General features: G+C 37.1%; 1 protein-coding gene across 5 annotated transcripts; it reads right to left on the bottom strand.

Annotated features, from left to right (window-relative positions):
- Nucleotides 1–5,359: 5,359 nt before the first annotated feature.
- LOC18442400 (PHD finger protein-like protein) lies at nucleotides 5,360–21,135 on the bottom strand. Of its 5 annotated transcripts, none has more exons than XM_088870211.1 (6): nucleotides 20,764–21,135; nucleotides 20,573–20,663; nucleotides 19,641–19,799; nucleotides 15,070–15,330; nucleotides 8,538–9,335; nucleotides 5,360–5,663 (listed from the first exon to the last, which is right to left on the bottom strand). In XM_088870211.1, the coding sequence occupies exons 2-6, from the start codon at nucleotides 20,651–20,653 to the stop codon at nucleotides 5,574–5,576; spliced, it is 1,389 nt and encodes a 462-aa protein (XP_088726337.1). In that variant the 5' UTR covers nucleotides 20,654–20,663; nucleotides 20,764–21,135; the 3' UTR covers nucleotides 5,360–5,573. The 5 variants fall into 5 exon arrangements, with proteins under 5 accessions (XP_088726337.1, XP_011626327.2, XP_088726349.1 ...); XM_011628025.3 differs by having other exon boundaries at nucleotides 20,808–21,135; XM_088870223.1 differs by having other exon boundaries at nucleotides 8,979–9,335; nucleotides 20,808–21,135.
- Between the last annotated feature and the right edge of the window lie 3,331 nt (nucleotides 21,136–24,466).

Below are 24,466 nucleotides of genomic sequence, written 5' to 3'. Positions count from 1 at the left end.
TTTTAAAGATTAAACTACCATTTCCATCCTCTACTCTACCCTTTAAACTCTTTTTCCCACCCCCCCTCTCTCTTTTTCTCTACCTGCCTTCTCTCTCTTTCTTCTCCGCCCGACTTCTCTCTCTAGCTCGCTCTTTCTTACTACCTTCCTTCCCTTTACGTCTCTCTCTACTCAAGTAGAGAGAGAGATTGATTTAATGGGTAGGGTAAAAAAAGGGAAGGAAAGTTTATTCTTTAAAAACAAGAAAGTTTTTTATATAGCCGAGGCTCTAAATAATCAAATTAGACCCACCTCAAACATTCCACCAGAAGACGTTGTTTTGATGCCCAAATATCTTCAAATTGATCATCTTGATATCAAGATGCATGGACATGAGAAAAAAATGGATTTTAAGTTTTAAAAATAGTGCATCTTGTAACACATTTTTTGGACCGTCAAGTTTCAAGATTTTCAAATTTTCATAGATATACTTGATCTACAATATTTTTCATAGTTTAAATTCTATAATTAAAGATAAAAATATATTTTAAAGCTATCACAATCACCTTTTTACTAGGGGATAAAAGTAAAAAAAAACTCTAAAAAAGTTATGGATGTGATATTAAAAATATTAGAGGTAGACAAAAGTCCATTTTGGGGATCTATAATTTTCCAAAAAACAAAAAAGAAGGTGCAAGTATTTTCAAGGGTACCTAAGGCGTACTTTGTATGCTTGCATTATGTAGAGACGCCCTTAGCCTATGTACAAATAGGGATGGCGCTTGCTTTCTTTTTGTTACAAGTTGACTATTGAGGAACCAGTTGCATACAGTTGTAACTGACGAATGGTTAACCATAGTCAAAATAATAACGAGGTACGATGGTTCACAATGTGTAAGATTGGACAATTAGATAGCATGGAAAAAGGTCATAACCCTCTTACGTTTTGTTATTTTCGTGTACAAGATAAATATACAATCTTCTGTTTTCAAGTGTTTCAATGATAAATTTGACTGGAGAACATTATGCAGACTAATTGTTATCGGTAGGAAAATATTATCCTAAAATAACGCAATGACATGTTGACATGAGGATCACTCTTCAATTTGTTTTCAAATACCTCCTAACATAAAACTCTTCATGGCCCCAATTTCAGGTGCGCGCAATTTTTCCGACTTCTCCTTCTCATATAGTTCTATATTTCTATCGTTCCATTTATTTATGAAAAATATTTTTATACTTCCCCTACGACATAGAAGATATGAGCTCCCCCTATCCAGCTGTCCAACTTAGATCAAGTGAGCCACTGATTGTTTGATCTAGATCCGACACCTCAGAGTAGATCAAGTGAATTTGGTATGTGTCATCATCTCGATTGGGCACACCTAAAAACAATATTACATTTTTAAAAAATATATATATAATGATCAGAATACCCTGAAAGTTTCAAGAGGTATTTTGGTCATTATATTTACTGAGAATATATTTTTTACATTTTTATAGTACGAGTTTAAGATAGGAGTGGACACCAAAAATGTAGTGTCAAAATATTTTGTAAAAAATAAATTAAAAATAAAATAGCGTAAAGACGTGAAATTGTGATTAGGGTCATCTCAACCGTCCATTCAGAGTGAATGGTTGGATAGGGGAAAGTATATAAGTTTTATGCAGTAGAGAAAGCATAAAAAGCTTGCCCGTGATTGACTGCAGGGAATGTGCAAGGAAAAAAAAGAAAGGCCCTCTCTTGATCATGCTCCCTCACATCTCTCTTTCTCTCTCACACAGTTTATTCTTCTTCCTTTTTCTTTCTTCTTTTGACAAACAGTCTCTCAGTTTACTCTTACCCCTATTATTTTCAAATTCATCACGTCTCTCTCTCTCTCTTTACTCTTGCCTCTCCATTATATTCATATTGGCTGCATCTTCATCTCTCTCTTGGGAACCTTTACCATTCGTGGACTATAAATAGTGTACACTGGTTTAAAGTTTAAACATTTGCATAACGTTTTCAACATACCCTTTTCCCCGGATGGACCATTTCAACGCTGAATCTTTTTCTCTCACTTTAAACCCTCAATACAATTAAAAGAAATGAACCACCTTCTTTCTCTTTTCTTAAAGTAAAGACCATGCCATCAAGTGCAGACGGATATTATATTGATCTTCTTTTATAGCTTATAAAAAACACGTTCAGACGAGGAAAAAATGAATATGGTGATACCTTTTAGTCATTCTAGAATACTCCAAGATTTAAAATCCAATAAAATAAGTTAAACTTTATACAACGTTAAACTTTAGGACACGATTTTTATGAGTCCATGTAGAAATGTATCACCTCTTAAAAATCAATTTTTGAGATGAATTTTTTGACCTAATTTTTAAAGACATGGAATCTCTAACATGGAGATCATGATTACAAATAAATAAATAAATTTTTAAAATTAGAAATAATAATTCTATATCTCTAACATGGAAATTATGATTACAAATACATAAATAGATTTTAAAAATTATAAATAATAATTCTATTAGAAAGCATTTGGACAGTTTGTTTCAATTGTTTTTAAATGGACCACCTATTTGCATCCATCTTTAAAATAGATGCTTTATACATCGGGGACCGCAAGTTTAAAAATGAGGTCCCTACCCATGAAACAATTTTGCTAAACATTATCCAAACATAAATATTTTTCTTATTCTAGAGTTTCCTATGTTCTTCTTAATTTTTAAAATAAAAGACGTTTGATATTTTTGGTGAATGAAAGTAGTCCATTTGGCAGACAGTAGATTTAGGCCTTCAAGATATCTTGTCTTTTTTTTTTTTATGGGGGTTCTTATTCCAAATTTAAAATGTACAAAAATTGTCTCAAAATTCCTAGAGCTATGTGTGTTGGACCTCGAAATAGTTACTAGCACATTCGCGTATACAAATTATTCCATGAAGGACATGTTTGTAAGTATTCATTATCACTAATCAACTACTATTTAATAAAAGTAATCTTGATAATGAATTATATATTGTTTGGCAATGTGTATTATAAAATTATTCAAGATAAACTTATGCGTAGTTTTGCATATAAGTTAATCTTTTTGAAAAGTAATTTGTTGAAAATTACATTCTTTAGCCAGAAAAACTACAAATAGTTTAAAATTACAAAAAAAAAATAAATAATTAAATATTATTATAAAAAATGTATATGACGATACCATTTATTTTTATACAAGAAGATCACAATTATTGTTAATCACACGTAAGTAGTGGTCGTATCAATAATTGAGCACAAAGTCCAAAACAAATTTTCTGAAAAGCTATAACATTTTAATATGTTAGATTTCATATCCAATGGCCGAAACAATTTGTGATTTTCTTGTACTAAAAATGAATGGTCTCATCGTTTGTAATCCCATTATATTATATTGAATACAAATTACGTACCAAACATCAAACAGTAATTTTCACAAGCAACCAAAACCCATTTGGATTCACAAATTATAAGTGGACTAAATTAATTCCCTTCGGCTGTTAACGACAAAGACATCCCTCACAAGTTCTATGCGGCCCAAGTTAATTCCCTTCGTATAAAATATAAGGCACAGACAGAGAGAGTAACAAACATATGATTGGAAAAGTAAAACAAGAGTGAGAAAGATTAAAAATATGAAAGAATCTTCAACTGGGTGTCAAACCATCTAAATCTATACTATACTATTATTTGGACTTCATGGCTGCAACTTTATCTTATTGAGGCATAAACCATCTATTTCATTTTATGTTTTCACTAAAGATATAATATTTCAAAATGGGAATTATATTACTCAAACATGGTTAGATGCATGTTCCTCGGTTAAAAAGATTTACCGGTTTCCTATCGCTTTTCCCGACACCGCGAAAGCGAGAGATTGGCGTAAGGTTTGAAAATCTACCCGTGTCATCTGCAAAAGTCATACTTTGAAAAACAATTGGGTATGTGCATGTTACCTGTTTGCACAAAAGACACCTCTGGATCCCTCATTCTATTGCATTAAATAATGTTTACTTTTATTAAAATCTCTCTCCCTTTTCTTCCCTTAGGGCAAAAATATGGCACATTTCACATTACTTTCGTATATTAAAGTCTCTCCCTCTTCCCTTAGGACAAAACTTTGGCTCATTTTACATTGCTTTCGTTTATTAAAATCTCTCTCTCTCCATAAAACGCACACGATATCTCATTTCACGAACACCTAACAGTTTAAATAGCAATAAAAATTACTGAGATCATTTACTTATGATACAAATTGGTTAAAATTAATATTGACCATTGGATGTAAAATTGGATGGTTGCATTTATTCCGTTGACCACGCACAAACTTCAAAAGACATTTTTTCAAACTTTGTGCTACACCTAAGCTATCAGATTTTATAATAACACAAGTAAATGGTCTCATTGTATACAATCCCTAAAAATTAAACCAATCTCTCCTCTCTCTTTTATCCCGAGCTAGGTGCGTGTTTATTATTTCTTTGCAGAACTTTCCAAAACCCATTGCCAATAATCAATATTTCCAGCCCACAAATGGTGATAAATACATAATTGGGATGTATAATTCCTTTACTCATGCTCAATTAACCAAAAAAAAAAAAAGGCAAACACAGAAAAAGATTAAGACCACCATTCTCCATTAGAAGCCAAGTGATGCCAAAAGAGAAGTTTACACAACCTACTATCACATAAACCATGACAGAAAAATTCTGATTCATAAAGTCTTTAGACCTAGGAAAGGGGCAGAGTCGTGGTATTGACACTCCCATATTTAGTTACCACATTGGGTTTCTGATCCTACTAACACCACCCATTGACACCTAACTTGCTAATCTATCTGAAAAAAATGGGTAGGGGGCATGTCTTCCCATTGAATTATCCAAAAATAATAAAAAAATAAAAAAAAGTCTTTGGACCTGGACCATTTGCATATCGGTGTGGCTTAAGGCCTCAACCTAAAACATTCAAAGTAATGTGCACCCTCTAGACCATGCCAAAATATGTAGTTCTAGTGCCAGAAACAGCCTAAAAATATATTTTGGCCCCTAAATAGGAAATTTAAAGCTCACAAAATAGTGCATATCTAGTAGATCTATAAGTACTAGGAAATCTTGAAAATAGAAGGTCAAGATTACATACTACAAGATGCACTATTTTCATGACTTAAAATTATTTTTGTTTTATTATATTCATACAAGTGGAGATGATCAATTGGAGGGCTTTCAAGCCTCAAAACAATCTTTAAATATCGGTTTTTGAGCTGCACCTGTTATAGTATAAGTTTGACACCTTATATCAACTCTCTCCTCTACATATTACCGTAGAACCATAGTTTTACAGAAAGGGATTATCGAAAAGAACAGCAAAGACTCATGAAAAGCTTTCACTCATAGCAAGCGTTGGCATATATTTGCATATCACAAACCATGTCAATGAAAGTAAAAGTCCAGTACTAAATTCTTCTTAGGTAACTACTTACAAGTCAGCAGATTTTTGGACCATTTACATACTTCCCAAAGGATCTGGGAAAGGAATAAGCAAAAAGAACAAGGATTCATGCAAAGCTTGTGCTTACTGTAAGCGTTGGCGTTTCTTTGCAAGGTTCTCAAAGACTTGCTGTACGTCTGCTGATGTGACTGGTTTTGAAGGGTCTAAGTTTCCCTGCATGCATAAAGTAAGCATCACAATTTAACTGTTTGGTATCAAGGAAATTGGCTAATAAATGAAACTACATCAACAAAATCCTGCATTCTAAGACCCAGAGATTCCATATACATAATTGTAATCTCCAAATAGATATGCCCAAAACTGAATTAGCCACAACCCAAAACACCCCTTGAATTCTGGAAAGCCTAGCTGAAGCCCCCAAACTTAGTACCAGGAAAGATCAAATATCACCAGTGTAGATGCACTCATCCCAAGGAATAAACTATCATTAGTATAAGTCATAATCCAAACCCCACCCAAATGGGGAAACCCCATTAGCCAAGTGTTTGAAGTCCTTAGCTTGCATGTCCAATTGTCGACATGTGCACCACACTTACCCTATACTTTTGAGTCCTTAGGACTCAAAATTTGGAAATCAGATGGTAAAACTTGTAAACTCTGACCCTAATTTTCATATCCGTTCAACCCAAGAACAAAATCAAACTCTGCAATCCAAATAGAAAGTCTTCAAAATATGGTTAAAATTCCATATTTCAAAAATATAATGACTTGAATTTTAGGTCCAAAATTTAGCCACAAGTGACAACATTTGGCCCAAACTCAATTTTCCAATTTTTCCTAATTCTATCTTTCCTGACTAACGAATATTGGTTAAGATCCATGGCAAATTCTGACAGTTCTAATTCAGCCCTTGGACAGAACTGTTCAAAAAAAAATTGTATGTCATGCTCATGCCCCTATATTTATATATGAGAGGGAGAGAAAATAGAAGGGGGGGGGGGGGGTTGTGAGAGAGAGATAAATAAGGTAAAGAAAGAAATAAGGGGTAGAATTAATTCTGGGGGCATTATGTTGTGACATAAAGTCATTCTCTATCTAGTTTCCAGCTCTATAGTCTATACCATTTACTTCTGAATGCTGGTTAAAATGGTGAATTGCATTGGGGGCTGTGGAAAGGTAGCCTCGTCAATGCATTTTAAATGATATAAGGGACAAGGAATCAGAGTCCGCGTCAAATTTGCTGCGAGTCCTATTAGAGTTTACATGCCAACCATTAGCAAAGAGGATAAACATAAATAGAACTTTTTGTAGCTCTAGATAGAAGCCCCCTTCAGATTGGTGAGTGGTAGAGTGCTTAGGCGTATTTCCTCATATAGGAGAAAAACAATAGGATCTTCATAGGGTGTTTGTCAAGAGTTGTGAGACGAGCTGGGAATGGTTTCCTTGGCAACCATCAGGAATGAATTGATATGTAATATTGGGGACTTATTGCCAGGTTTCTGAGAGAAGAGGTGAAAATAGAGTTAAAAGGAAACACATAATAACCCTCTTAACTCATTCCTTGAATTTAAAATCACTTTTGGCACTGGGTCAAACTGGATCAGGAGTCGTAAGGGATGGAATGGAAAGAATGCGCCATGTTTGTTCAGGGATGAATCTATTGAAACTGAGGCCCCAGCTCTTCTCTATAGTCCAACATTCAGAGCATTTCTAAGATTGTTTGCAGCACCATTGATCATAGAATAAGATTATTCTTTTTATTTTTAAATATAGGAAAAAGTAAGGGAGATTCGTTGAGAAGCCAGTGATTCCTCGTTGGCCCCAAGAATACTGCATGGTGGGAGCCAATGTACATTTGCTCCCTCAAGCAAAACTATTTAGCACTCAAATTTTTGGGATGTGACCCACTCAACCTAGTGGCCAACTGTTTAATCACACCCTAGGATTGCACAAGACCGTCCAATTTATGGAAGTTAAGTTTTAGATGTTTGGGTGCTCAAAACCGTTTTCTTTTTCACAAAAACACTCATCTAGTGATTCTAAAGTCATCTAGTGATTCTAAAGTGGATCCCAAATTGTCGAATCAAGAAAACTCCGAAGTAGGCCAATGGAGAAAATGGATTTTTCTACCTCGGGAGCATAGTTTACGTGTTGCTATCTAATCTACATTTCAGTATGAAGTAAGAAAAGTCAATCTATAGGAAAGCAATCAGGCTAACTATTGAGTGATCAGCTCGAAGTGCTACCCTTTGAATTCATCCCCAATTTACAAGCTCTAGGCATTGGCTTCTGCATGCTTTCATATGCCAAACTATTAAAAGTGCTCATTTGCCATGATTACAATGTAAAACTAAACCTTCCCTATGAAACTTGACTGAAGGCAAATGCTCACAAAAGCACAAGTACGAAAACCGCAACAGGGGGAAGAACTATTACTGCCGTTCGTTTCCATAAGTCATGCCAACATGGTCACTAGTTTCACAAATTTTATAAAGCATCCACCATTTTCAGAAAAGAAAAACTATCCCACAGCTTTCAGAACAGTGATTGACTACTAGGGTGACTCACCCTGACCTGCCCAATCTCCCCAAACTCAGAGGTTATGTAATTGATACATAATTTATTATGTTTAATTTATAATTGATTTAATATTTGATTCAGTCAATTATAATTGACTTATATTTAAGCTTTTTATACTTTTTCATGGTTTTATGGTTTCTAATAATTTTTCTATTTTTTTCATTTTTCTGAAAATATTATTTTTAACCAGTTTTCTATTGTTATTTTTCTTGAAAACTTTTTTTCTCATCTTTTATATGCTTCTTTTTTGTCGTTTAGTATTTTTTGTGATTTTTCCAAAGTTTTAGATATTTTTCTTACTTGTTTTGGGTTTTCTAGGTCATTAGGCTGCTCGGTGTGGACTCGGGCGAATCATTGTCTTGGGAAATATAAGAAACCACTGAGGTTCTAAATCAAAGACTCTTACCCCGCAGAGCTAAAACCAGTGGCTTTTTCAAATAGCATTTCATGAAATGGTCGGCATGTAATCTCCTGATAATAGATGGAAAACTTTGATAACAGACATACCAGGAAGGCATGAAGTTCATTCTTCATGTCGGCAATGCCACTCAGAATCTCAATTTGCTGTACACGACCGAGATTGTTAAGGAAGTTCATCTCAACCCCTTCCTGCTGTTGCAGTTTCTCCTCCCTCTTTTGTTTACCTATCTTCTCATATTCCTCCATTGAATCCTCTTTGTCAAGCAAAAACCTGATACCTTTCTCAGTATAGATATTTTGGCAACTCACACACCTACAAAGAATATCCCTCCAATTCTTCAATAAAAAGAGTGGCTTCTTGTCTCTTTCAGTGAAAGGTGTCTTTAAACCTACCCCTACAAAGCATTTTGGGCCCAAACCATTATCGTCTAAGCATCCATTCTCTTGTTTTAAACCCGCATTTTCCTTCTTAGCATTATCATCAGCAGTAATTTCATTACTATCAACAATCTTGGAAGAAATATTCACCTTTGGGTTCTCAGATGACCCAATCTCACACTTCTCAAGCTTCCCAAGGGATTTTGAAAGCTCCTTCCCACAATTTTTCTCTGATACATCATTATCAGCATTACTGATACCTGATTTCTCCATATCATTAGATATTTCTGGGTTATCAGAAGAAGAAAGACTACTCTTCACCTTCACAGGGGATCCAGAAAGCACATTCTCATGCGACTGCTCTTTGATGTTGCTTGGGGCTCCTTTTGCTTGTTTGGCTCGTGCCCAAATGTCCGGAGGGTAGAACAAGAGAAAAGGGAGCTTAATAGAACAATCCTGACAGATGAATTCCTCATATAAAGGTTCCCCTTCTTCATCTCTTGGGATCTGCACATGCAATCACATGAAAGGGGATCAAACATTGGTTGAAAGGAAAAGTAGATTGGAATTATGTGGTGAAAGTACATTTAATTAAAAAAAAGGATACCCCAGAAGGGCAACTTTATTCTCATTTCTTAAAAAAGGTGATGATTTTGTGTGTGTTTGTGTGTGTGTGTCTAACTGGCTACCCTAAAATAGTGTATGTATTAATAACATAAATAACTTAACCAATTCATGATAAGGGCAACATTTGGGTTCTTTATCTCCACAATGCATGGAGCTTTGTTAAAGGGTGGCAAAGTCCAAATGCTGCATTGGTAGTTGTCATGGGGCTATACCCTGTACAGTGCCAAGCCAAAGTTGAACCCAACCCAAGGCAGGCCAGCCTTCCACAAGCAGATACAAGAGTAATGAACAAACAAGCACGTAAAGCTTAACAAAAAAGGGCCCCGCCCCGTTCTTATTACCTTTATATACTTAGTTCTACATAACCATGGATGTCCCCCCGGGAGAAAGGCAGGGGTGGGACACGTGGTCATTGCATGGCTACTAATGCCTACATAGACCATCTACATGTGCACTCACCGTCTCTTACAACTTCTGGCCGTTGCACAAACTCATGCCTGGGCCGTTTGCATAGCTTTGAATTTGTATCCCTTTAAATCATTGATGGTCATTACACCTGCCCAGCAAGTGTATGATTGGCTAAGTCTCTTTCACATGGGCCATGCCGATATCCCATCAAGTCACGCTAACCATGTTTCAACCATTCAAGACTCAGCTTGTCGGTCTTGGTGGTCCACCATGTCCCACCTACCAAGCCATCCATGCCTGCCATCTTGCCCAAGGATTCACACCATGGGCGTGCACATCTGTGCATCACGCCACACCATGCTCGCCTCCTCCTGGAGGTCGGTCATGGCTAAAGGTACACGATATACGTTGGTCCGTCTAAAGAACTGACCCTCCAGAAGCGACAGACATCTAGATCGCCTAAGTTTCACATGTCCATACAGAACTTGTGGGTCTTTTGTAATTTGTTCCATGGTTGCTAAGGGAGGTTCTGTGCACTTCGCTTATCCCATATGCATGAAGCTGAGAAGGGTTCTACCAAGTCTCCCCCACCTTAACTCTAACCTGCTCTTGGATGTTGGTCCTGCGTCGCGGTCCCCATAAACAATTGCACAACAACGGTACAAAATATTTTATTTTTTCACGTAATATAAAATATGTATTGGCAATTTAACATTGAATTACAAAACAAGGTTAAAGCAAGCAGCAGACGCATCAACAAACATGTGCCCAGTTAAAATTACAAGTAGATTAAAAACACTTCCACAAACATATGTTAGTAACTATGCAAGCTCTCTTTGGCTCATCTAGAGATATGCTCAAACAGTGGTCACAAGTAACTGCACAGCATTATTACTGATGCTTCAGTGTTTCAAAGTGCAAAAACTTTGGCAAGGAGTGGGGACACTCCTCTGAGTACTTCAAAACTTGGTCCGATTTGCCCGAGTTTTCAAGTAGCCAATGTCTACAGTACTGGTTCTACAGTACTCAACTGAGTAGTGTACACAAAAGCCAATTTAAAGCGAAACTGAAATCAGTCACTTGACTCAGACTCAACTGGCTCGGATTGCCCAGAGGGTGACTTCCAAGGCTGAGTCAATTTTCTTGAAGTGATTTGTAGACAATTCTCTGAAAAAGGTACACTGAGGTCAATGTCATCCAAATCCGCCATAGGTAAATAATAAATATACCCCAAAAAATGCATTTTCCACGTATATCGAAATGTATGATGGTGAAGAGCTCGAAACCCGACATGCTTTTGCAAAAAAAAAAAAACACATAACTCTGCATATAGCGTAACCCACGCAAAAAAGAGAGAGAGATTATCAATCTACCCATTAGAGATGAACATTTTATCACTTTACCTCTCTCTATTGATTTAATTTCAAAATACCCATAATGGAACGCATGATCTTGAGTTGGAATAGTTGCAGATCAGTAGAATGTTAAATAGTTCATCTCTCATGGACATTTTTTTTATTTATTAATTTGCCAAAAAATAAAAATAATAAATAAATAAATCGTCGCCTATCAAATAATATTTTCTAGGCCTCCCCAAACTTTAAAAATATATCTATTTCACTTATCCAAACAAATTGTTCCATGCCACCCCAACATGAGCACATGCAGAAAACACAAAAGAAATTGCCCAAAATGTTGCATACTTCCAAAATCTAGAGCATGCTTTGCTAAACAATAGATTTTTGTTTTCACAAGAAAAATATCTCAAATAAATTTAAAGGAGTATACATTAGAGTTTGAGCATCAAAAAGTCTTTAGAGTTGGCATTTTATGGAAGTAAACTACAAATCTACAGGTGTGACAAACACTTAAAAACAGAACAGAAATAAATATGTCTAAAGAGACACAAAGGAGCACAACCTGTACACAGACACATTTATATTCACATTAAAAAAGGTGAAGTACAAGTAGAACACCCATAAAACCACACCTGCCACAGATGTGACCGTCATAGAGTCATAGAGGAGGTCACACAAAAATGGGAAGGTCAAGGCCCAATGCCTACCCTTTGCCTACTACACACAAAAACAAAAATGGAAAATCGAAGAAAAAGACATGGCGGTATCACTGAAAATCCTGTCCTCCCACAACCACTGTAGAAGACATACCCTAGTCCCCAACCACACTGGACAAACAAAAAGAGGCTTCTATAGGCCATCATCCCCAAAAAGCAAAAACAAAAAAAAAAGTCTCTAAAGGCCATCACCTCTTAACACTTCTCTCATGGCTAGCATCTCCTCCCGATGTTCCACGATATCCGGTTATCATCAAGTCCATGTCCTCATCCTCATCAACAAAATCAATATCATCATCACCAACACCACCACAACACCATCCCCAACACGATCACCATCACCATCACCAACACCAACACCATCGACATACACATCATCCATATCTCCTCTCCAAAGCCACATTAGCCCTAAGTTCACCTGCTGCATGCACATCTCCTCTCGCTCACAAAGCAGACTATCAAGCTCTTCATGCAGTTCCTTCATCTCAAGATAAATGCAATTGTAAAGCTAGCTCTTCATTCAAATTGTTAATCTGGGATCTCAAAGCCTTATTCCCCCTATGAAGCCCATAAATCAATTTCTTCCTCACATGTCCTCCCAGCGTGACGATGATGGGAAAACAAAGGCCCTTCGAGCAACACTCTGCTCAGCATCCTTATTATGTTAAAAAATGGTCCCTTCAAACAAATCGCACATTGCAATCACCATGGACTTACAGATTCATTAATGAGCCACACCAATGTTTAGACGGGATGCAGACCCTTGTGAGCTTACACCAACACTTGGAGCAAGCTTGTATAGGATGCAGCAGTAGGATGCCACACATAAGGTGTAGGTGATGAAGAATGGATTAGCTGAAAAAGCAAAAATCACTCGCATTTTGAAGTTCAAAACTAGCATGAGTACGAGCAAAGAGCCACATAGTACAGCTGACAACATGCCTTAATGAAAAGACAACTTCATTGGCATTCTTGATGGCCCCTTCCAATAAGACTGCCTACTAGACAGTCACAATTGAGAGAACCAAACATGCCATCCATCCCAGCCAAACTTGAATACTAGCTAGTATTCAAGTAGGGGTTTATGAGCACTCATGCCCCAAAACCAAGTGAATGCTAAAGGCACTCACTACCTAGAGCATTTTCCGAGATGAATGCCTTTGACACTCATTTGGAGAATATACTTCACACTTCATAATCCATGGGAGAACCATCTCATTCTAGACTCACAGTTTGTGCAACATGATTCCATCATATAGGCAGTTTACACGGATACCGACATGGGTGTCGGTGTCTATAAGTGTTGCAAGTGTCTAATACATAGGCCTAAAAAGCTAGTACAGACGGACATGTTCATATTTAATTTTTTCAAGTATTATATTTTTATTGATATATGAAGTTTATACTTTCTTAACACAGCAAATTTGGGTGGAGAAATCGCCGACATCACAACAGTTAGGAATTTTTTTCAAGTATTATATTTTTATTGATATATGAAGTTTATACTTTCTTAACATAGCAAATTTGGGTGGAGAAGTGGCCGACATCACAACAGTTAGGACTTTTAGAGCGGTAGTTGTTCAAGTCCTTTCACATTTATATTTTAATAACAAATAGAATCTAATAATAACATACATTATAGCTTCCTTTTCTATTTCACCTTATAAGGTGTCTTGGCAGATATGACGGTGCTATTCAAGATGGAGGAGTTTCAACTCCCATGAAGAACAGGTTGAATAGATTGAGGGAAAGTCATTTTATTATTAAAGGGTCGAAATATTGTATTATTATAAAATAGCTTGCTGGTGACAGGAATTGAACCAAAGACCTATCATAAAGCAATAATCCACTCTACCATTGAGAACTATAGACATTTTATGACCAAAGAATGCAACATATAAAATGACACTTGTATTGAAAGTGTCAACACCATTCTAAAAATGGTGATGTCAGGTGATGTCACTCAACATGTATGCAAAAGTGTTGGTGACATGTCGCCACGTGTTGAAGAGCAACATAGAGATCCATACAGAGTGTCAAGGTAATACCGCCTACAGGTTTGTTGGTCTAGAAAACCAGCTTGTCAGAAGAGATAGCTAGATGGCCTAGTAGAATAAATCAATATAGGACTTGCGAGTCCTTTGTAATATTTTCCATAGGTAAAGGAGAATCTTTGTGCTTTACTTAGAATGCAGGTAAGATGCTAAGAAGAGATTAACATTACTCTACAAGTGACCTGACTCTTCAGCACATGCGCAAAGGGCAGGAAGGCTAGGGATCATGTTATACAAGGAAGAGCCCCCATTATTAGGTTGATGTGTACATAGATTATCCTTCCAGAGGGACGGATATCTCAAGTCACTAAAGTTAAGTGTTGACTATCATCATCATCATTTTAACCTTTTCCCAATTAATTGGGGTTGGCTACATGAATCCTAGTTCTCCATTCTGCTCTATTAAAGGCCACATCCTCAATGAAGCCATAAGTCCCCATATATTTTCGAACTACTTTCAACCACGTCCTTTTGGGCCTAGCCCTTTCCCTTTCAATCCTTCCACTTAGATTAACTCACACCTCCTAACAGGTGTTGTACTTGGTTGTCACCACACATGATCAGCCCACCTAAGTCTACTCTCTCTCATTTTATCTCCTATTGGTGTCATGCCTAAGCCTACTCTCTCTCATTTTATCCTCAATACCCAAAAGGTTTCTTTGGGTTCTCAAGAGACTTGAGACAGGGTGATCACCCCTAATGGTTACTATAATCACATACACTTTCAGCTATGCTGTAGACAAAGGAGCTTAGAAAAGGTTTACTAGAGGAATTTAAGGTGGAAATAGATGCATTAAATGAGACAAAAGATTCAGCATATATGAATAAGTCAGGTTTTGAAAAAGGTAAATGAAAAAGGGATTGAGATGTGAATAATCACGAATAAGTTAGTGAACATTTGAGTAGAAAGATTGTTGATGACTAGATTTCTGCTTAGGAACAAAAATTTCCTATCTTTTAACTTCGCCAAATTCTACAGGCATTCAATTGTGTACACTCTACTAGATCTATTAGAAGCTCCATTAGCCATACTGAATAAAAGAAATACAAGTATAAATCCTGCAGACCATATATGTACCTCATCACCAGATTCAAGACCAAGATGATTCTCATGGAACCAATCCTCACAGATGCAGCACTGTATCATCTCCACCTGCTCCTCAGCATCAAGATCAGGATAAGGCCTTCCACATGTGCAATAAGAACCTTTGAAATTCTGATTGTATGAATTCTCTGTATTTTCTGGATCTTTAGCAGCAAAACGTTTGCAGAAAAACTCCCCAAACTTTGAATTCCCACAGTCACACCTGAATTTTCGCTTAGTCCAGAGTTCCACAACCTTAACAAAAGAATACCAACATCAATTGAAGAAAACGCAAGATATACTCAAGTAATCTGCATACTTTTGGGTTCTCTAAACAAAATTTGCCATAAGAATAGAATAGAGGGAGGATTCATAATTCGGGAAATCACCATCACTCCAATAGCACTAACTTATAGGGAAAAAGAGAACCCAAATCATAGGCTTCATTTCCATAAAAGTGTCAAGTATCCAAACTTTTTCCAACAACATGATTAGAGATAATAGAAACGGAAGTTCAAAGTTCAAACAACTTGACATATGCCCCGGGGCCAGAAATCTCATGGTAGAAATTGAAATAAGTAACAAATTTCTTTCATTTTGCAAGCCTACTTTGATCTAGAAAACCATACTATTTTGAAAGACAATTTTGCCTCTTGTGTGCTTCCTTGCCAGTATGACTTTCCTGGATTATACTTAGCCATAAAAGAAAAAAGAGAGACGAAGGATTAAGACTAGTTAGTAGAGCGAACGCTGTTAATAGAGCGAGTGCACTAGTCTCTTAGCAAGGTAGCTAGTTGAGTTGCTTGATTCCCTCTTATTTAAACGAGCGATCTAAGTCCTGGACTACAGCACTTGGAACCATAAATCTTCCCATAATGTAACGGTAAATAACATAGTTATGAGTCATTTGGTACACTCTAATTTTTATTTTGTTACTAATCATTAATTTAACTGGATTTCTTGGTGAAGTGATCCTATTCCATAGATGAGCTACATGCCCTTCTTTATCATCCCCTCTCCCTTTTTGGACGTGGAATGAAATTGGTTGACTACACACTAGGCTTTTCCTCGTCTCTTCTCATTTGTATAATGCGAAATTGGAACATGAGCTTCTCTCCAAGCTTCTCTTTCCACATCAGAAGTCAAGATGATAAATATATCCATTACATCTTCACAAACAACCAATTTGGTACTATTTTATGCAAATGTCCCAAGGTAGGTTCATTTTACACATGGGCTGACATATCGCTGTCTTTTCTTTTCTTATTTTGATGCTGTTAACTGTAGTATAAAAGGAATAAGTACAAGGATGTGCAGAGGGAGCCGACAGAGGCCTCTTGCCAAAAGAATAGACTACCCCAGAGGGGTAGCCCTTCACAAAAAAATGTTTGGGCTTAAAACAAGAACCCGAAAAGGGTAAGACAACTGAAAAACGAAAAGTGGGCTAAAACATCTGCCCCATACATGTGTATAATAGTAAAAAGAGTCCAAAATACAGTCTATGAAAGACCCAAGGTACTGGTAGACGCTCCATCTTTAGCCAGTTGATCTGCCAAGGCATTGGATTCCCCCCAAATATGCCTCCATTAAGACGGCCATATCCCTGCAAATGTGAGTAATCTCATCAAAAATTGGAGCTAAATACCAGAGGTGGGGGGGGGGAGGGAGGCCCAGATGCCGGGCCTGCCGCCCAAGTGATTATATTACGTGCATCTTCCTCATTGATAAGAGGTTGTGGCCACGAGGGATCGAAGAGCTTGAGGCCAGTGTGGAGTGTCATTGACTCAGCCAGTTGGGAGTCCGTGTGGCCAATGTCTTGGAAAAGGACATAACAATATTGCCAAGGTGGCCACAAAGGACCCCACCCACTCCTGCCGGCTTGGGATTTCCCAGTGAACACCCATCAAAGTTAAGTTTAGTAAGGCCCGCCGGGGGGAGACTAGTTGCTAGACCTGGGGACCTGCGGCAAATGGGTGAGGAGGATTTCTTTGCAGCGGTGCAAGAAAGTTGTGGTCGAGACTCCTCTAAAAGTCCTGTGTTTGGAGGCCCAAAATCAACCTCCGAGGTGATTTTGTGAAATAGGGCCAGAGGTTCGCATAGTGTCCCTTGGAAGATACTCGAGTTTCTTTCCATCCAAATCGTCCAGATCGAGCTGCAATGGAGGATTTCCAAAGGAGCCTCCCAATAGTAGGCCACGGCATGTCCTTTGAAAAGTTGTAGAGTGTCGATAGGGAGGGAGGAGTGACCTAGGAGAGTCCGAAGAGGCGAAGGAGTAAGCTCCACAACTCCTGAGCAAGACTACAATGTATGAAAAGTTGGGGGTTGGTCTCTTCCTCACTGGTACACATCGCATAACGATTATGTATAGGAACTCCCCTCTGTTGGAGTTGGTCAATTGTGAGGGTCTTTTTGGAACTTTCAATCCAGTTGAAGGCTTGCACTTTAGGAGGGACTTTGGAGGACCACACCTGAGCTACGATAGATTTCGAAGAGAGGAAAAGTGGGACGTAACAACAATTTCTTATAGAAAGAAGCCATCGAGACGGAACCCGAAGGAGAAGGGGTCCATACCAAGCAATTTGGCCCAGAAAGGGCTAGGAAATTTGAATGAAGCAAGGAGGACAGAGAGAGAAAATCAGTGGTTTCGGGATCAGTGAGAGGGCATCTGAAGGACGGGTTCCAAACTCTAAAATTACCCAAGAGGGGCATCTCATGTGTGATTGAAGATGATTTGTCGGTGGCTAGAGAGAAAAGAGAGGGGAAAAGGTCTCTGAGTGGGGTGTGGTGGCCCAGCCAGAGGTCGGACCAAAAGCAGATGCAAAGGCCTTCCCTAGGGTGGAAGCGAATGTTTTTCTAGAAGAAGGTGAGAGAGGACAAGAAAGACTTCCAAACCCATGTGGCTCTGCTCAGTGTTCTCCCTTCCAGCAAGGAGGGATCTTGTACTTGCAGCAAATGACTTTTGAGTGGCAAGAGGCCACCACCATTTGCAGAGCAACGTGGTATTATGTTTTCTCAAGATCCAGATGTCGAGTCCACCTAAATGTTTGGGTTGGCAAACTTTTTCCCAGGAAATTAGGTGATATTTTTTGGCATTGGCATCTCTTGTCCACAAGAAGTTCCTCATTAACTGTTCTAATCGGTTGGCGACTACTGCCGTCATATGGAACAGGGACATATGGTAAATCAGGGTGTTGGCCAGGGTGGCCTTGATGAGGGTAGATCTTCCTGCGAATGAAAGGAACCTTCCTTTCCACTCGACGAAACGTACATCGACTTTGTCAATGATGAGGGACCATTGCCTCTTTTTAGGTTTACCGAGGCCCAATAGCATGCCAAGGTAACTCATAGAAAGGTCTTCCACTTTGCTCTCCCAATGAGGAATGAGGGCTCTTGTTTAAGACCTAGTGAGGGCAACCCCTATCATGGTCGATTTCTCCACATTGACTTTGAGGCCCGTGGCAAACTCAAAGCATTTAAGGAAGGGGCGTAGAGTTTCGATTTCTTGTGGGACAGCATTTAAGAAGATGAGGGTGTCGCCAGCATACTGTAGGTGAGAGAGGATTGAACCCCTTGGACTGCTCTTGAAGCCAGTTAAAAGACCCAACCGGTACATGAGGGTGATCGATTGGCTGAAATCACGAAGAGGAAGGGGAAAGAGGGTCAAAGGCCTCTAGATGATGGGAAGTAGCCTTTTGGAGATCCATTGATAAGTACGGAGAAGAAAGGCCGAGAATAGCAGCCTCCCGTCCACCATCTCCATCTCTCCCCAAAGCCCATCAGGGCTATCGTTTCGTAGAGGATGCCCAATCCAAGTGGTCGTATGCCTTTTCCCAATCGATCTTGAAAATGAGCCCATTCGGACCATCATATCGCTATCTTTTCTTTTTGAATTTGAATATCCCCATCTTACCATGAAAAATCTAAAATATTATCATTTTCTGACACACTATTTTCCTTCCTTTGTTTGCTCTTAGTTTTTTTTTTTGAAACTGAACTTTCCTTTGTTTGCTCTTGTTACAGTAATTTATTTAAAAAAAAAAAAAAAAAACAGAAAACAAAAAAAGATCATCACAATATATCATTGCATCCAAAAAACCATTGACATCATGTATTTTCATATTTCCTCTAAATAAATGAAGAAAATCACACTTTCCCAAGTTACTTGGAATACAGAGTGGGGGATGGAAACCAAAGGCCTCATCATTTCAGTGATTGGAGTGCTTTAATACCATTGCTCCAAATCATTTCATTGTCTGATACTCTGCCAATCCTCATTTCAAGAAATATTTATTTTATTCTTTTTTATTTTGGATTTAACCATTTGGAAAATACTAACTGGGAGACCTATTGCAAAGTTATGGACATTATTTTGATAGATTGACTCAAAGAAATAAAATCTCAATATGAACATGAACCGTTCATCGCATCCAAGAAAATGGCATGCACTTTATTTTAATGCAAAGATGACATAAAAGCTGAACCCATATTCACATAAACCAAAGTCAGTTTCTCTTTAGGTAAAACTACCGAGGGATCTTGAAGGTTTGAAACCTGCAATAAAGTACCTCATGGCCATCATGACAAGACAAGCAACATGCTGTACAAACACCTGCATTGCCTGCCGGTGTACATGTCAGGCAAGAAAAGACAGCTTGCCTCTTCATATACCCCTTTATATATGTGCATTCCTCGCCCTCATCTCCTCCCAAGACCAAATCAGCCTCCTGCCAAAACAATTACATAGAAAAATAAATATATTTACTTGAGAGCAAAAAATTAGACTAGCAAAGACTCTTAACCAGGGGTTGAAATATATATGATTATGCATTGATTTCGTCCAACACAAAAAATCTATAAAAAATAGAAAGAAACAACTATATATTTAAAGTGCTTCATGAATTATACACATGGCATGTCAATGAAAACAACCACATGTAAGAAACAGAAGATACAAAGTGCACTGGTTTGAGCTAAACACCATCTAATATTACAAAAAAAAATTGCAATGCCTTTGGAATGAACAATTTAAAAAAATAAAAGGAAAACAACACATAATCGCTTTTTTGTATATAAGAGGACAGAAACTCAATCTCCATAAATCCCAAGATGAAGAAGGATGAAACAAAATGAAGCGTCTTCGGCTTTCTTCAATAGATGGTTGTACCAAGCAATAGCAGCAGAAACAGCTTAAAAAATAAAAAATCTGACAATATTACAAGCCCAGTATAACATGTTAACATCAAGTAAAACCAGAAGCAAAAATTAGAGTACCAAATATACTAAATTTTACCAATTACATGAATGTTAAACACTCAAATCATTTTGAGCATGCCCAAAAACAGCATGAGAAACCTAAATACCAAAAGAATACAATAAATAAACAATTCAATTTATCTCAGATTAATAAACCGCTAGAATGGCCTAACGAGCCCTAAAACACCATCTCCACAACAATCCTCCGAAAACCAAATATGAACCAAAAAAAAAATCATAGTACCAACTCTTGTGCCTCAACGCCCTTTATGTACTCATCAATTGTTATAGTCTGCTCAACTTCATCCTCAAAAGCATCAGCCATTTCGAGAAAACTGCAATTGTATAAGAAAAACCAATAAATCAAAAAACCCTGAGAACATGAGAACAGAATAAGGTTTTACGGGTGAAAATGCAAAAATAGGCAACACAGGCCTGACGAGAACGGGGACAACTGATTGAAAGAAGGAATCTTGAACCTTAATTGTAAAGCTGGATGTGTGCCCTAAAAGTCTGATGGAAATTAGAGCATAGAGAGTTGCAGTGCTTAAGAAGCTATCAAAAAAGCACAGAGAAGCTTACTTGAGTAGAGAGAGAAAGTCTAGAGAGAGAGGGAGCTTAGATCCCCAGAAATCCAGGGAATTTAGGGTTTGATGCCCTCCAAATGGCTTAAGAGAGGGGTAGAGAGAGCATGCGAATGCTTTGGGAAAAGGGGGTATGGTAGTGAGAGAAATGACAGGGCGGGCGGGAATAGAGAGTGTGCGGGGGCTTTGGGGTATTAATGGGTGCTAAGTTTCTCTCTCTCTCTCTCTCTCTCTCTCTCTCTCTCTAAATAAGCTTTTGGGCCTTTGAGGCATGCTTTTTCCCGCCAGAAATTGTGCTTGAATTGATGCTTTTTCCTTCTGCCACCAATGTCCCGATGGTGTAGAAACCCCTTTGAATGTCCTTTGCGTCTACCTTACAAATGTGCCCAAAATCTCTCTCTCTCTCTCTTGAATGTCCACCGGTACCTTTAGAAATGTGCCTAAAATCTCTCTATGTAAAATCAATCTCTCTCTAAAGAATGTGTCTAAATTTTCTCTATCTCACGTTATTTCTTTTGTTTTCTTTGTCAAAAGAAAGAAAAAAAAGAAAATTTTACTTTAAAAATAATAATAGATTGTATACAATGAGACTATTTACCTTTGATATATTGTGGTAATAATTATTTAGAACCATTTAATGTAAAATTTGAGAACTTTAGTGTGTCCGTGTCTAGTAAAGTTCGAAAAAAAAAATTTATATATTTGAGTTTGGTCAATGGAATAAATGCAGCCACCAAATTTCACAATCAATGGTCAAAATCGATTACCACTATCTTGTAGCAAAGATAAATGTTCTCATTCCATACTTATACTCTATTATGTTGTCACGAAGACTTAGCTGTGGATTAAATAAAAAAAACATAAGCTTGTTTAGAAATTTTGGACAACAAGCCGAAGCCTAAGAAACACAAGGATTAAGTCAAATGACGCTTACAATTGCAAATATCAAGGGTAACCATTAACAAAATAGAGCAATGAGGAAGGAATGTTTTAGTGAAATAATGTGAGGGATTAGTCCAGGACAGTAGCAACAATTAGGAATGAATACAATCACTCCTCTAGTAAATCTTCATATGAATTTATTAATACACAGATTTTTCTCTAATTTTAACCCCACATAGGTATTTTGTGGATTTACATGGTAGCATATATTTTTAAGAAAATTACATTTATGCTCTAGATGTAGGGATGGCAAAGGATCAAGTCCGGTTGGACCCGGACCCATACCCCAATAGCATTTGGGTCCAGGTTTTGGATCCAGACTCGGACCTGACCCGTGGAGTCCAACTTTTGGACCCATACCCATACCCATTGGGTTTCAAAGTCTATATTGTCGGGTCCATTGGCACCCTCACTATGAGTTTCTTTTTTATTTTTTGCTCTTTTTTTACCATCATATATCCATATTATTGGCAACAGGGTCATAATCATCAACCACTAGATTTCAAGCCATTTGATTTGTCCTTTAATAGCCAAAGATAACTATGAGTTCTTATTGTATATTATTCTTAATATACCCAAACGAATAGGGTTAAAGTATTTTATTTCCAACAATTTACCAGTACAGGTTGGGTCTCACAGGAACCGACCCGTAGATCCAGATGTTGGGCCCACATCTGAATCTGTGTCGGGTATTCCTAACAGATCCCAAGTCGGGTCCGGGTCCATTGCAACCCTTATCTAGATGGTGTCCCCCGCCCCGCCCCAAACTCTTCCCCTTTGGAAGTGTCTTGTGACAACATCCGACATTTCTAATTTGTTAGGAGACAATTTTATATCAAAACAAGTGATATCATTTCAAAACATGTCAATTGTGTTTAATGACGAGAGAGAGAGAGTGAGATAAATATTATTTTGCGGCTTGTTAGAGAGAATCTATAAATCCTTAGGTGGTGTTTTTCGGATTAGTAGATGGATTGTTTGTTGCAATATGCAGGCAATGATTGATACATGTAAACTTTTGGATTTTCACTCTTTAGCGAAACGGAACGATTTGAACCTATTATGTCAAAGAAAAAGAAAAAGAAAAAAAAGATTTGGATCAAGAATATACTATTGATTAATTCCCGGATCCAATTGATGCATCGTTTAAAAACTGTGTTTAGAGAAAAAGAGAGTGATATTTTAGTTGGAAAAAATGGATTTAGTTGTACAGAGAGAAGTTACAAAAGAAATGGCATAGTTAGAGATAAAAGATTTAGATAAAAAATACAATAATGATGTTGTTGAAAAGAGAAAAAACATGGTTAAAAAGGTACCTAATGTAAATTGATTAAAATCACATGTAGACGTGCACTCTGCTAACACCCTTGAAAAAACTATGGATTCGAAGTCTACCACTTGAAAAAACTATGGATTCGAAGTCCATCGTGTCAATTGTGAAGTACACTAATAAGGACGCGGTTAGCATGCGGCCAGCCCGCATATTGTATAAATGCAGGCTTGGCAATAAATATATTTTATTTTTTAAAAATAATTTAATCCTAATTTTTAGATAATATATAATCTTTAATATGGAGATAATGTATATGAAAAAAGAAATAAATAAATTGAAAACTAGAAATAATAATTCTATTAAGAAAACAATTGACCGCTAGTTACAATTATTTTTAGATTGACCACTAATTCGCATCCATCTTTAAGATGGATGCTTTATACCTCCGGATGGCATATTGTAGAAATGTGGTCCAGCCCACATAAACAATTGTTCAAAAAGTAAATATATACAATGAGACTATTTACTTTTGATACAAGAAGGTAACTATTGTTCTTGACCGTTAGATTTGAGGTTCGGTACAGAGTCCAAAACAAAATGTCTTGAATGTTGTTACATACTTTTCTCTATTGGATTTCACATTCAATGGTTAAAAGTAACTAAAAAAGTAGTGTCTTCATTTCCATTTTCTTAAAAGTTCATAGGTTAAAAAGTTATTTTTTTTAATTGGTAAATTAAGAAAATAACTTTCAAGATGCATAGGCATTAGAAGAAAATAGATTCCAAAATTTGAAAATAGTGCATATTGTAATACATTTATGATGGTCAATTTTAAAGATTTTCAAGTTTTCATAGATGTGCTCAATCCGCATTATGTTTTAGGCTTTAAATTTTATAATTAAAGATGAAAATACATTTTAAGATTATCACAAAGATTTCAAGTAATGAAACCACATTTCTCGATACTATTTGTAGGTGTGCTTGACTTTGATTGTTTTGAGTTTGGGCTCTATATAAACCGGCCGGACCCTTTAATTTTTGTACAAGAAGGCCGTGGTTCTAAACAATGAAATTAGAGTTCACTTCAAAAATTTCACTAAAAGAGGTTGTTTTGATGCACGAACATATTCAAATTGAGCATCTCAATATCAAGATGCATGGGCATGAGAAAAAAAATGGATTTCAAGTTTTTGAAATAGTGCATATTGTATTGTATTATGGGACCATTAATTTTCAAGATTTTTAAGTTTTCATAGGTATAATCGATCTACAATATTTTTAAAGCTTTAAATTTTATATTTAAAGATAAAAATATATATGAAGTCTGTCATAAAGATTT

Source organism: Amborella trichopoda, chromosome 1, assembly GCF_054954075.1.
Source record: "Amborella trichopoda isolate Santa Cruz 75 chromosome 1, AtrichopodaSantaCruz75HAP2 v2.0, whole genome shotgun sequence".
NCBI lineage: Eukaryota > Viridiplantae > Streptophyta > Magnoliopsida > Amborellales > Amborellaceae > Amborella > Amborella trichopoda.
The sequence above is the reverse complement of the archived record's forward strand: the minus strand, read 5'-3'. Positions and strand labels throughout refer to the sequence as shown.

What these genes read in the sequence shown, in the direction of transcription:
- LOC18442400 (XM_088870211.1), bottom strand. Translation starts at nt 20,653, where the DNA reads ATGGCTGATGCTTTTGAGGATGAAGTTGAGCAGACTATAACAATTGAT. An exon ending in GCGTTGAGGCACAAGAGTTG is followed by an intron (nt 19,800 to 20,572) that starts GTACTATGATTT and finishes TTGTTTTGGCAG; the next exon opens with GAGGCTGATTTGGTCTTGGG. An exon ending in CTTGTCATGATGGCCATGAG is followed by an intron (nt 15,331 to 19,640) that starts GTACTTTATTGC and finishes TCTTTTGTTAAG; the next exon opens with GTTGTGGAACTCTGGACTAA.